General features: G+C 32.9%; 1 protein-coding gene across 1 annotated transcript in view; it reads left to right on the top strand.

Moving 5' to 3' along the window:
- Positions 1-14,403, top strand: part of LOC148945532 (uncharacterized) — a 257,374-nt gene that overhangs the window by 35,401 nt on the left and 207,570 nt on the right. The window contains exon 3 of the mRNA XM_089099073.1: positions 11,730-11,935. Within this exon, the coding sequence (XP_088955199.1) occupies positions 11,730-11,935 (206 nt within the window). The remainder of the gene's footprint in view (positions 1-11,729; positions 11,936-14,403) is intronic.

Consider the following 14,403-nt stretch of genomic DNA (forward strand, 5'->3'; position numbering starts at 1 on the left):
TTCTATAAAGAAGCCAAAAAACTTTAAAATGCATTTTTTTAAATTGTAATGAAAAACTAGTTTTTAATAAAAGAAGTCTTTTTAAGAATCCAAAAGAGCGAAAAAAAAACAATCAATATCCAAGTCGCCCATTTCAACTGTTTTAAAGGTGACAAAACAGATATAGGCAAAGGCATTATGAAAAAATCAAGCTTCTAAGTTCAAAGTTATATTCAAAGTTTTTACCCAGATAACTGACGAATTTTGGGATACGGTATTTGAAGTTTTGTATGCAGTATTGCTCAATGTAAAAAATTACTAATTTTGATAATTATATATGTTAAGAATACATAGCTAAATAGATACTTCAACTACTTGTATTATGCAATGGTTCTGAAACGTTAAAGCTGTTTCATTTCTACCACATGTATTCGTACCTCGACAAATAGCGAAGACCAGTTTCATGCCAGTGGTCTCAGATTTTTGTATATTATAAAAAGGTTCAAATCCTTGGTAAAGCGTATCTGTGATTTGAGAAAAACTGATTAAAACAATAATACTTACGGTCACCATTGACCATCCAGACGGCGCGGCACCGACATCTTACTGGCGGCGCGGCGCGGCGTGCTGTTTTTGGCCCCGCCGCCGCCGGTCTTCCCTCATCGGCGCGGTGCCGGGGTCTATTATCTACTGTATATTTTTTAATTCACCAATTGCGGCTTGATGCAACGATGCTCATATTGCTTATGTTTGTTCAGTACTTGGGAGTTTAAAAAGTAAAATATGTTACGTACCTGCAATGCAGTGTATAATTGAGTTTTGTGTTTCTCGTCTTTGTAATTTGTTTGATGTTTTTTTTTCTTTTTTAGTGATACTCCGTCTTTTGTACTTTTTTTTGACGGGCCATAAATAAATAGTAATAATAATAATAATAGTCAAAAGATCTAATAACTCTGCCTCCAAGAATGCTATAATCCGCACAACCCGGTGGCAAGGATTGTAGTAAATAATAGCCCTTGTGTACATGCAAGATTTATCACTGGGAAAGGAGAAACATTAGATTCTTGGTTTGTCAAAAAAGGCTAAGGTTATTAAGATAAGACTTCAGGGAATGTTTAGGGGTATGCTAACCTGAATCAAAAGACAATGTGTGTATCCATTTTCTCGAGAAAGTAGATCTGCAATAGCTTTAGAACGGCTGGAAAGATTGTAGCTTCAAGGGCATGTTGAGCGAGATGATGAGAAGTGGTTAGAGGGCAACGATCCCCCTCTTATGTCCTTTTTATCTGCCCTCCCCCAAAGACATTCAATAAAGATTTTGAATGGGCTATTTTATTTAAAATTGTCTAAGGGTCAAACGCCTAAGCTGCTGGGGATAAATAACCTGCTTATGCAAGTTGCCCATCGCATATACATGAGGCTTCTTATTCGGAGACGGGGAATCAAACCCTCAGATTCAGTATATCAAAGAACCTTACTGTAGAAGTTTCAAGCTCCTACCTTAAAAAATGTGGATTTTTTTTGCCAGAAGAAAGATCATGAATGCGCGTTTATTTTTTTTTCTTTCTTTTCCAAGGTGTGATCGTATCTTCAAAATACCACTAGATAGTATGGAGTGTGGAGTGTGGAGAGGGCTCATTCGAACAAAAGGCGATGCCTTTTTTAAACACTTCCCTCATTAGCTATGATTTGGGTATTAAAAATTTTTGAGGCAAGAGATATTAAACTCAACATAAATAATAATAGTTCTTTAAATAGGGATTTTGGGAGCACTCAGTCAATGCCTTATACACAAATTTAACTTAAAAAAGATTAAAAAAATTTTATTACCCAACAAATGAACCTGTGGACCTGATACAAAAGACCTTTCAGGTTATTTGTAAAAAACTCAGAAATTGCATTGAAAACAAATTCTTCATTATTATTTACCTGAATGAATTGCTTCGTTTCATGTCATCTTATCTATTAGTCCTGGTACTGTGTTTACTTACTTAGTAATTATTCTTAGATGATTTAATTTTTTAATTACAGTTTTAAAGGTTGAATCTCATTGTAAGTCTTATTTTATTTATATAATTTTTTGGATGAGGAAGGCTCTGGGATATTTTTGTGCACTATTAACGTTTTTCCGCTTTTAGTTTACATGTGTTTGATTGAATCTTAGCTTTAAACAGTCATAGGAATCTTTGTGCCTCGATCCTTACGCTAAAGTTAAACTCTGTCTCCCAACTCTATTTTTCAAAACAATAACAAACTCTAGGGTAAAGAGCGAGGCGTTGAGGAGGGGACAGCCCCTTTCATATACGGAATAATTTCTATTCGTTTTAAGTTTTAATCTCGCTCCTTACTTTCAGTTCAAAAAAGTTTTTTTTTTAATTTAATTTCTGAACATTTTTGAATTAATGTAGCTTTGATTTTGGCTCACCGTACATGAATAAATAAAACGAAATTTGTATATTAATTTTAGTTTTTTTGTATGATTTTTCGTACGATATGAGAGATACGATACGATCGAATTTTGTTTGAATATCTGGGATATAAATTCCCTATTGTTTGTTTTTATGATGTAAAATCAGTTTGTTCTTCGTTGTTTGTTAAAGTTTTTAAGTTTAAACTTTCAAAGAATGTTGAATACGTTGTTGAATAGGTTCACAATACTATTATGTGCATCCTAGTTGTCAAATTAGTGTATCTGCAACATTTCAAGATCAGCTAATGGTGTTAAGTTGAGACTTTCAGGGGATGTTGAACTAAATCATAATATAATATGTACAATCAATTTGTTAAAATTTTCAAAGAATATTTAAAGGGGCTTTTGAAATAAAGCAACAGACATTAATAAGAACTAATAAATTACATCAAATATTTTAATTCTTCAGCCAAAGACATGAAAACTATTACTACTACAACTACTACTAACAACTCACCCCAGCACCACGCAGCCTGAGGCGAGCACGTATACGCATGCAATCAAACTTTGGCAATCAAAACGAACAGGAATTGAACCAAAAACTAACAGAAATCAAAATAAAGGACCATAACGAAGATGTTATATTATTCTGTTATTTATTATTCTGTCCAACTAAAAACAAACAAAAAATACTAGTAACAGGAATTCGGTTGCTCCCCATCCTCTAACTGCAATAGCTCTAAAACCAAATACGTCATTTGAGTTTTACTGAAAACAAAACACATTATAAACATTATTTTTTATATTTATAATTTTGGAAAAAATACAGTGAAATATAATTTTGAATTTCTAAGATTTCTAGGTATTAGTAGCATTATAAATAAAATAAAATTCAGTTCATTTTCGTTAGTTCTTTCCAGTCAACTTGATAATTACGGGTTTTTACTTTTCTTTTACTTTAATTTTAATTTTGCTTTTTACTTTTCGTTGATGCTTTGAAACAATCAAGAACCCTGTTCAAAACACGTATAATTTTCAATAAACTGCAAATGGAGTCATAAGCTTTAGAACTATTACGGTTAGGAGATTGAAGAGGAGGCAGAAGCCAACTTCCTTTCTGCATTATTTTTCTAAAGTTTAAATTGAATTTCGAATTGAATTTTTAATCCTTTTCTGTACTCATTTCTATCAGTATCTGTTATATTTATGCTGGATATGATCATTAATTATAATATCCCTTCGTTCTGCGTTTTATTTATTCTTTTATATGGTAGATTTGAGTTTGGATTATTATAGGGCTAATTTCTGATAGACTTGTTCTTTATGATTATTTACTTTTTGCTTGCAAAACTTCTTTTCAGAATCTTTATTTTTTATTAATGCAGGTAAAATACAGTGTTTGGTTTTAAGAATTACAACTGAGCATTCAGTTCCTTGGCTCTAGAACTCTCTGCCTAGTTTTGGAACTACAAATCAAGAAGCTTCTTGTGTCACTATATTCATAATATTTACTTAAAAAGTGGAATTAAATATGACTAGATCGACTAGCTTATATCGGACTAGAGTTCCATGCCCAGGCAAATTCCCTAACGGATATCCATGTTTAGGTTTCTAGCTGGGGATTCTAGCTGGTGAATATCGCTTAATTGAAGACCACTTAACACTCTTTTGAAAGAAACATTTTTTTTATATAATCTAAAGGTTGCTATTGACGTCGTACAAAGGGGCTTAAATTTACTACAGGACTATTCAAACAGTTCGTAGAAACAAACCGTAAGTAAAGAGCAACGTGACTCAGTAGTAACCGAAACTGTCAAAAATAAAAATTTGATATATTAATGTGCATGTCAGTTCAATATACAAATGCTGCTATTTATTCCTTAAAAATTAATTAATATTTATTTATTTAAGCTATAAAAGTGAAAACATGAAAAAAAAATCAGTAAAGTGCAAATTATGTTCTGGTTTTTATAAAGGATTACTCATGTTAATTTCTGCTCGTTTTGAGTTTGACTCGGCTATTTATTAAAATTTCCGTTCGTTCTGGGTCCCATTTGTTCATTGATGCTGATTTATGGTACTTTTATGCTTGGTAGGTTTTACGATTCTATTTGTGCTCATTTTTGGTTTAAAGGAGTTCTTTACTTTTTTTTTGAAAAGCTTATTTTGTGGAAAAAGTTTCTTTTAATTAATTTCCGTTCGTTTTATATTGACATAGTCTTTTTCAGGTAAATCGAAAATAATAGTTCAAATCTTTCTGATTTTTCTTTAAGAATTTATATTTTAGCCGGCTGCTTGTATACTGGAGAAGCTTCTTTATATATATATATATATATATATATATATATATATATATATATATATATATATATATATATATATATATATATATATATATATATATATATATATATATATATATATATATATATTTATATATATATATATATATATATATATATATATATATATATATATATATATATATATATATATATATATATATATATATATATATATATATATATATATATATATATATATATATATATATATATATATATATATATATATATATATATATATATATATATATATATATATATATATATATATATATATATATATATATATATATATATATATACATTTTTAACACAATACACCCTGTTGAAAATCTTGACACAAATAGTAGTGTATAATTTAGTTATATACATCCTCTTGTTGACCTGAGTTATAAAACTTAATACCGTTCCTAAAAAATATATTTATGCTCTTTGACAGACTAGATACATTTACACTCTTTGGATTTAGTTAAGTCTTAAGAGCAGAAGTAGTAATAGAAGTAGCCCCAAAAATTTCAACTTAATACCCTCAGTTGTTCTTGGTATATTGCTGAGATATCTTATTACCAACCAGCACACACACAATGGGTTTTGAGTTAATTTTAAAACAAAATTTAGTTTTTAAGCATACTGGGTCAATTACATAGTTATGGGGGGTTGACCTACCCAATAACCGTAGAAATCTAATTACTAAACCGTTCAGCTATGCTGAACAAAGTGGCTGTGTCAAAATTTTGATTGAAAGTGTTTGGAAAATTATGAGCTAAAGAGGAGGGCTGATTGCCCTCCAATAACTTTTGACTCTTATAGAGGGCACTAGAGCTTTTAATTTTTAATCAAATTAGCTTCTTTGAAATATCAATGATATTACTCGCTGTGATAGGGCAGCGCTGCCTATGTTCTTATATGCTCTATATTGCTTATATGCCCTTTCTAATATCCGCATGCACACAGTTTTTTCGTTTAATTGAAAGTCTAATTTAATATGTTTGCCTTTATTTTGATAGGACTTTGTCACCTTTTTGACAATCTACATGATCACAGTTCGTTTCGATTTAGTTGAACACCCGCTTAAATATTCCTTGAAACTTCACCTTAATACCCTTAGTTTGTGTAGTAGCAGTAGTTGTGGTACCAGTAGTAGCATTCGTAGCAGTAGGCCAATGCATATATCGCATTTTTTTTAACATCTTCTTCGACACACACGATGAAAATTTCTACTTAATACCATCAACTGTTCCAGAAGCATTTCTGATACGTCCTCTTGACAACCTTTGTGGGCATAGTGGGTTTCGATTTAGTTCAGTTAAGTTTAATGCCCAAAATTTTCGCCTTAATACCCTTAGCCTTAGTAATAGTAGTAGCAGCACCAGCAGTTATAGTAATAGCAGTAGTAGTAGTAGCAGAAGAATCAATAGTAATAGTCTAAGCTTTATTAGTCTTAATAGCAGTCATAATAGTAGCAGCAGTATTTTTAGGAGTAGAAGCAGTAGTATTATGATGCAAATATTGTCTTTTGTTTAGTTTTTTGATCCACCTCAACAAGCGTTGTAAGTTTTAATTTCACACACATAACTGTTCCTAAGATATTGCTGATATGCCCTTTTAACAACCTGCATACATTTGTGTGTTGTGATTCAATTTACCTTCCCCCCTAAAAATTCTCTGAAAGTTTCACCGTTATATCCTTAGATATATTTGTAATAGTAGCCACAGCAAACGTATTAATGCTCAACTTAATACATTTAGCCATTGCTCTGACATTGTCGATCTATCTTTTTGATAAATAAAAAAAACAAGTTTTTTTAACTGAAAGTAAGGAGCGACATTAAAACTAAAAACGAACAGAAATTATTCCATATATGAAAAGGGCTGTCCCCTCCTCAAGACATCGCTCTTTACGCTAAAGTTTTTTATTTTAAGAAAAAATAAAGTTGTGTGACAGATTCAAACTTTAGCGTAAAGAGCGAGGTATTGAGGAGGGGACAGCCCCTTTCCTATACGGAATAATTTCTGTTCGTTTTAAGTTTTAATGTCGCTCCTTACTTTCAGTTAAAAAAACTTGTTTTTTTTATATTTAATTTCTGAACGTTTTTGAATTAATGCAGCTTTGATTTTGGCTCACCGTACATGAATAATTAAAACGAAATTTGCACATTAATTTTACTTTTTTGGCTAAATGGCTTTCTCGAAATTTTTTTCTGATGTAACTTACGAATTAACTTACGTAACGAACTTCTATATTCGTATGTTTTATTACGTATATTAGGGAGTTTGCTCCCTAGTCGATACCTTGCTCTTTACGCTAAAATTCGAATTTTGTTCGAATCACAAACCCCTGAATCACAAAGGCCGGTTAATTAGAATAGATAGCTTTTTTGAAACTACTAAAAAAAACTTTATCGAAAAGGGCGAGGTATTGAATAGAGGGCGAACCCCCTCATATACGTAATCATTTCTGATTGTTTTAAGTTTTAATGTTGCTCCTTACTTTCAGTTGAAAAAGCTATTTTTTTTAATTTAATTTCTGATCGTTTTTTAAATAGTGCTTGGAAATCCGGCACCCCCTTCACAGAAGTGTCCCTTCCCCCAAGGAAACATCCTCCATGGAAGGATCCTCCCCTAACCCCCTCCTCCAATACGACCCCCCCCCATCAGAACAAATCCCTCTTGAAACGTCTTTATACTTCCCATAAACCAATACTATATGTAAACAATGGGCAAAGTTTATAACTTCCAGCCCTTCCCCTGGGAACTGTGGGGATTAAGTCATCCTCAAAGACATATTTATTAAATTTTCGACTATGCTGATCATAATGGCTATCTCAAAATTTTGATTGGGTGACTTTGGGGAAAAAATGAGCATGGGAGGGGGCCAAGTTGCCCTCCAATTTATTTGGTCACTTAAAAAGGGCACTAGAACTTTTAATTTAAGTTCAAATGAGCCCTCTTACGATATTCTAGGACTACTGGATCGATACGATCACCCCTGGGAAAAAAATAAAATAAACACGCATCCGTGATCTTTCTTCTGACATAAAATAAAAAATTCCACATTTTTGCAGATAGGAGCTTGAAACTTCCGCAGTAGGGTTTTCTGATACGCTGAATCCGAAGGTGTGATTTTCATTAAAGTTCTATGACTTTTTGGGGGTGTTTCCCCCTATTGTCAAAAATAAGACAAATTTTCTCAGGGTAACTTTCTGTTTGGTAAAACTAAGCTCCCTGAAACTTATATATTTAACATCAGTATAATAAGCTGATTTTATTGATGCATCTATGGGTATAAAAATTCCTGTTTTTAGGGTTTTGAATACTATTGAGCCGGATCGCTCCTTACTTACAGTTCCTTACCAGGAACTGTTTGATAACCTGTATATTCACATACATTTTTACATTTTCATCGTAATTCTCTTAGCCTTACAAGTAGTTGCAATATAAATAGCAGTTAGAGCAGTAGTAATAGTAGTAGTAGAACTATTAAATGTAGCAGTGGTAGTAATAATAGTAGGACGGTGCACATATTGCATTAGGTAAATTAATTTTCCCCTTTCAGCATTTTCTGAGAGTTCCAACACACGAATCAAATCTTCAAATACGCTGTTATGACAACCTAAATGCACAATAGTGTTTTCTGTTAGTTCAAATTTGTCAACCTTTTTTCTGTCAAATTTTACCTCCTTGACTTAGAATTATTTGTACTAGTATCATAGCAGTTGCGGTGGTAGTACTAGAAGTAGTTTCTATGTTGTATTAGCAGTAGTAGTAACAGCAGTAGTAGCAGTATTAATAGTGGTAGAAGCATGTAAATCTTGGCCTTAGGTAAGTTGAACATCCCTTTCATGATGTCCTGGAGGTTTCAACTTCAAATGCTAAGTCGTTCCAAAATATTGCTGATGTGCACTTTTGACCCTCTTTTGATGCCTTTTTCACCTTAATACTCTAAGCCTTACAAGGTGTTGCAATTGAAGTAGTAGTTGGGGTAGTTTAGTTGCAGTAGTGGTATTAGTAGCAGTAGTAGTATTAGCAGTAGTAGCAGTAGTAGTATTAGCAGTAGTAGCAGTAGTATTATTAGCAGTAGTAGCAGTAGTAGTATTAGCAGTAGTAGCAGTAGTAGCATTAGCAGTAGTAGCAGTAGTAGTATTAGCAGTGGTAGCAGTAAAAATAATAATGGTAGTAGTATTAGACGTAGCATTCACATTTTGCCAGTTGATCTTCCTCTTTAAGCATTCCTTGGTAATTTCTAACTCGATACCCAAATCTATTCTTGACATACGCCCTTCAGACAATCTGAAAGCACAAAGTTGGTTTTGATTCATTTCAAAGTTTTCCTCAATATTCTCTCAGATTTTCATCTTCATGCTCTTAGCAAAAGTAGCAGCGATAGTAGTGCTAGTACTGACATGCTTATATTACTTTTTGACATCCCCAAACGCATCATTACTGAAACATTCAACAATACTGAAAATAATAGATGTCTCAAAACTTTGTTTAGATATTTGTTATGGGAAATGATGGGCTTGCGGGTGAGGGGCTGGTTGCTCTCAAATCACTTGGAATTTTAAAAGGGTACTTTAACTTCAAATTTCAAATCAAATGAGCCCCATCTTAAGTTTATACGACCACCCATTCTATAAAAACCTTATATACCCCAAGGTACAACTCTATTTAAGGCTCTGGAGGGTTGTGTCAAACCTGGATGCATGGTTGTACGTTCTTTAGACTATTTGAACAAAATGGCTGTCTCACAATTTAAATCACCTCCACTTGGTGAAAAGAGGGGTCGTCAGGGGGGGAATAGGTGCCCTCCATCCCTTTTGACTCTTAAAAAGGAACCAGAACTTCCAATCTTCAGCCAAATGAGCCTCTTCTAAAGTTTATACAACCCTCCTTTCCGTAAAACCTTACATGCCCATGGCGCATAACTTACAGCTCCTTGTCCTAGGCTCTGGGGGTTAGTTTAAAGCCTGAAAGCCTTGTTGTATGATCTTCGGACTATTTTAATTAAGATTTTAATTAACAAGAGTTTGGAAATTTGGCTTATTACTAACCAGAGTTTGGAAATGAGATTATTACAACACAAAGATTCAATTTCTTCGGCTTTAAAGCAAGATTCTAAGTCTGAAGATTTCACTTCAGCCCTTTCAGAACATATTTTTAATTTTCCAGAACATTTTATTTTGTTCGAGAATGTCTCTTTTATGTCTAGGGATCGGGGTTTAAAGAAAAGTTTTCGAGAAATCTTTGAAATAAAGAAAATCTTATTCAAGAATATTGCTTTGAATCGGGACACAGGTGAATAAGGGCTGGACTCTATATATGATAATTTATTAAAATCTGACAGAGTAAAGTTCAATTCACCCAATGTAGTTGACCTTTGTCCAAATGTTGTATCATTGAACTCTAATGAACCGAATCCAAGAAGGTGAAAGAGAATAGCTTCCGCCTTTGCTTTGAAAAGAATTAGAGATTTAAACAATATGTAGTGTTATTTGATTTAGTATATAAACTTTTGTTTTAAACTGTTTTATTTTAGTTTTACTACTGATGACGGTCACTGTATATGTGACCGAAATATCTGGTATTTTTTGTGAATTTCTATCACTGTTATCATCATCACTGTCTATTAAAAGGATTTTATCCCTATTTGAACTTTTATTTATCGTCATGGAAAGGCAGTGTGGTCTCCGAAATTATCTACACTAAAAAAAAACTTTAGCGTAAAGAGCGAGGTATTGACTTCGGGGAGAACCCCCACATATACGTAATAATTTCTGTTCGTTTTAAGTTCTAATGTTGCTTCTTACTTTCAGTTGAAAAAACTTGTTTTTTTAAATTTAATTTCTGATCGTTTTTTAAATAATGCTTGGAAATCCGGCGCCCCCTTCACAGAAATGTCCCTTACCCCAAAGAAACATCCTCCACGGAAAGATTCTCCCGAGTAACCCCCTCCTCCAGCCCACCCCCCACCAGAAAAAAATTCTTCCTGAAAATGTCTGTGTACCTCTCACTAACCAATACAATATGTAAGCAATGGGCAAAGTTCATAACTTGCAGCCCTTCCCCTGGGAACTGTGGGGGATTAAGTCATCGTAAAAGACATATGTCTTAGATTTTCGAATAAGCTGAACAAAATGGCTATCTCAAAATTTTAATTGGGTGACTTTGAGAAAAAAATGAGCGTGGGAGGGGGCCTAGTTGCCCTCCATTTTTTTTGGTCACTTAAAAAGGGCACTAGAACTTTTAATTTCCGTTCCATTGAGTCCTCTTACAGTATTCTAGGACCACTGGGTCAATACGATTACCCCTGGGGGAAAAAAACAAACAAACAAATAAACACGCACCCGTGATCTTTCTTCTCGCAAAAAATGCAAAATTCCACATTTTTGTAGATAGGAGCTTAAAACTTCTACAGTAGGGTTCTCTGATACGCTGAATATGATGGTGTGAATTTCATTAAGGTTCTATAATTTTTAGGGGGTCTTTCCCACTTTTTTCGAAAATCAGCCAAATTTTCTCAGGCGCGTAACTTTTGATGGGTAAGACTAAACTTGATGAAACTTATATATTTGAAATCAGAATTGAAATTCGGATTCTTTTGATGTATCTATTGGTACCAAAATTCCGCTTTTTAGAGTTTCGGTTACCATTGAGCCGGGTCACTCCTTACTTACAGTTCGTTACAACGAACTGTTTGATTCTTACCCTTCCGGACCTCATTAATGTTCTGCAATCTAGGCTTCCAGATTCTTAGAAGCTCAGAATCTGAAATCCTCCAGATTCTGAGCAGTTCAGAGTCTGAAAGCTCAGATTACAAGCGATCTCGGAGTAGAAGAATCACTCTTGCGATAGATAGCCAAAAATGAAGCGAAGTGTCTCTACGGAAATTTCTTAAGATCCTCGACGACGCTTAGCCTGCCACAAATTATATTTTAGTTGAATAGCAATTCTGGCTAGGATAAATTCAGAGAAATAACTTTAAGCTCTTTTTTCAGTTTCGCTATGCTACTTGCTGGGATGTAATTTTAATAGCAGTTGGACTGGTTTCTAGTGCTGGAACTGGAATTTCTTTCCCTGCTATGGTAATATTTTTTGGTGATATTACTCAAGGTTTCGTGAACAATGGTCAAAATGGATCATCTGTAACAAATGTATCAATATGCGCCCCTCCAAACTCAACAAATATTTACGATGAAAACTTGTAAGTTTTTAACTGGAATTTCACTTTATAGTTATTCTATGTATGGTAGCCTACATATTTGTTCTAATGAGGAAATCTAAAAGGTCTAACTCAGCATGCACCGAAATTAATTTGTGGATTTAGATCATTAGTAAGATGGATAATTAGATATAAACCCCTGACAATACAAATAGAGTGGCAATTTTCTTTCTTTTCCAGATAGCTTATTCAATTCTGAACTTTGCACATGTTTACTTCGAAAAAATAAATACTATCTAGCATTAATGTAACAGTTTCAGTGTAGCTCTAAATCCACTAGAAACTGAAAATTATTTTTTCTGGAACTTCAGAAAAAAACAAATGGTTTCAGAGTGCTATAGGTTTCATGAACCTCCACCGGAAGTTAGCAACATAAGGGGGACGGGGAGAGCTTTGGATCAATGAAGGACATATTGCCATGCATTATCATCAGAAATAACTGTGTATTTAGCCCAATTGAATGAACAGAAGTGGGTGAATCATTTATTGCCAGGATTGATTCTTATATTTTGCAGTTTTAGTTTATTAAAGGGGCTTAAAAGGGCTATTATCAATTAGTTGATAAAAGCAAAATAGTGAAAATTACTAATTTTGAAATTTGAAGTATAGGTAGACACCAACAAAGCCTAAATATACACATTTAATATTAAAGGATGTAGCACATTTAAATTGAAATCATAGCACAGAATAACGAAGAACCCAAAAAGGACTTAAGGTTCAAAAAGGTCCTTTTAAGACCCTTTTTGAGTTCAAAAAAAGACCTCAAAAGGAATAGTTAGAACCAAAATATACTTCCGTACCTTATCAGTACCTAAATTTATAAGCAAATATTTAAAAAGGCCTAGTATAACAGAAGATAATTTTTTTCGATCACTTCGTATAGCAGAGGTTGTCGTAAAATCAAATTCAGGGATCATTCGATTGAAAACTATTTAGAGTACTGTGTTTTTAGTTGTCATAACATCAATAACCACAAAACAACAAAAATATTATATTAAAGAATAAAAATATTATTAATAATGTTAAAAAAATAATGCTACCACTATACCCTTTAGAAGCTTTAGGGGTTGGTAGCTCTACTCCTTCTTAGGGTAATATCGGTTTGTTTTAAGCCGAAAATAATCATCAAATTTTCATTCATTTAATTTTTTTGTCGTTCAGGATTCATTTATTCGTCTATAAAGGGATTTTCTATTTTTATATTTGTTGTAAATATGCATCATAACCTCTGTGCGCTTTGGGTTTCATTCGTTCAATGTTATTAATTTCCGTCCATTTTAAGTTCGAATTAGAATATGACTTTTTCTGTTTGTTATTTGTAATAATATTGCCCTTTGCTTTTTTAAATAAACTTATTGCTTGGAAATTGATCTTTACAATTTTCAATTAATACAGTTTTTATTGTTTAATTATAGGACCATTGGTGAAGCTTTTTTCAGTGTTTTGCTTAAGATTTTGGATTGCTATTGAAATTTTGGATAAATTTGAATGTTCAATCGAAATTTTTGAACAACGATAGTTTTGTTTAACAAATTTTAATTATAATATTAGCTGAAAAACAAAAAACTAAATTAAGAAATAAAATGTAAAAATAATTAAGAGACAAACTGATTTTCTTAATTATTTTTCTTTCTTTTCTTTTTTTTTTGTAGAACGTTATGTATCTCGGAATCAGCTATATGACGTTGTATAGCATTGCGAACAGTGGTCCTAAAATGTATTTATTTTAATAATAGTTTTATTAAGGACTTTTGGATGGATAGGGAGACAAATAGCAATTTAAATGGACTAACTTAAAATCTCCATAATTTAGTCTCTTATGAGGCTGAAGACATCCGGGTCCCTATCATCCTGACACCCTTGGACACGGATATATGTTGACCAATTATATTAATAAAAGGATCTTTCTGTATTATATTTTATTATGACTGCTTATTTGATTTAGCTGATGCAAGCCAAAGTCGCTTATCAAAAAGAGTTCCGTTTTGTTGTCTTAAGAAGTAGGTAAATAAAAAATAGTCAGTCAAGAATTAATTCGACCAGATTTGTTTACCAAAATTTCGGTCTTTTTTTAGATACCCTTGGTCCAGATATTTTAATTGATGCGTCTACTGTACATCAATCAGCGTAAGAAAAATAAAATATTTTGTCGTGATAAGCATTGATGTAACCATAAATCTATTAAAAAATTCGCTGTCCTCGTCGAGGTTCCCCCTGTTCTCTTATACTTACACCGATAATTTCACACCGAAGTAGAAGAGGGGGTACCAGACCCACCCCTCACCCCTGCTGCCACCTATAACTTTTTTGCACCCCATATATGGGCATAGAGTCCCTAGGGAGAACACGTGGTTTATGGTTTTCTCACTGAGAATGAAAAAACAGGAATTTTCTCACTTGGAAAAACAGGAATTTTCTCACATTTATGTCTGTTTTCATGGGCGGTTATG

Source organism: Artemia sp. Qi Xiang Cuo, chromosome 13, assembly GCF_049724085.1.
Source record: "Artemia sp. Qi Xiang Cuo chromosome 13, ASM4972408v1, whole genome shotgun sequence".
Classification (NCBI taxonomy): domain Eukaryota; kingdom Metazoa; phylum Arthropoda; class Branchiopoda; order Anostraca; family Artemiidae; genus Artemia; species Artemia sp. Qi Xiang Cuo.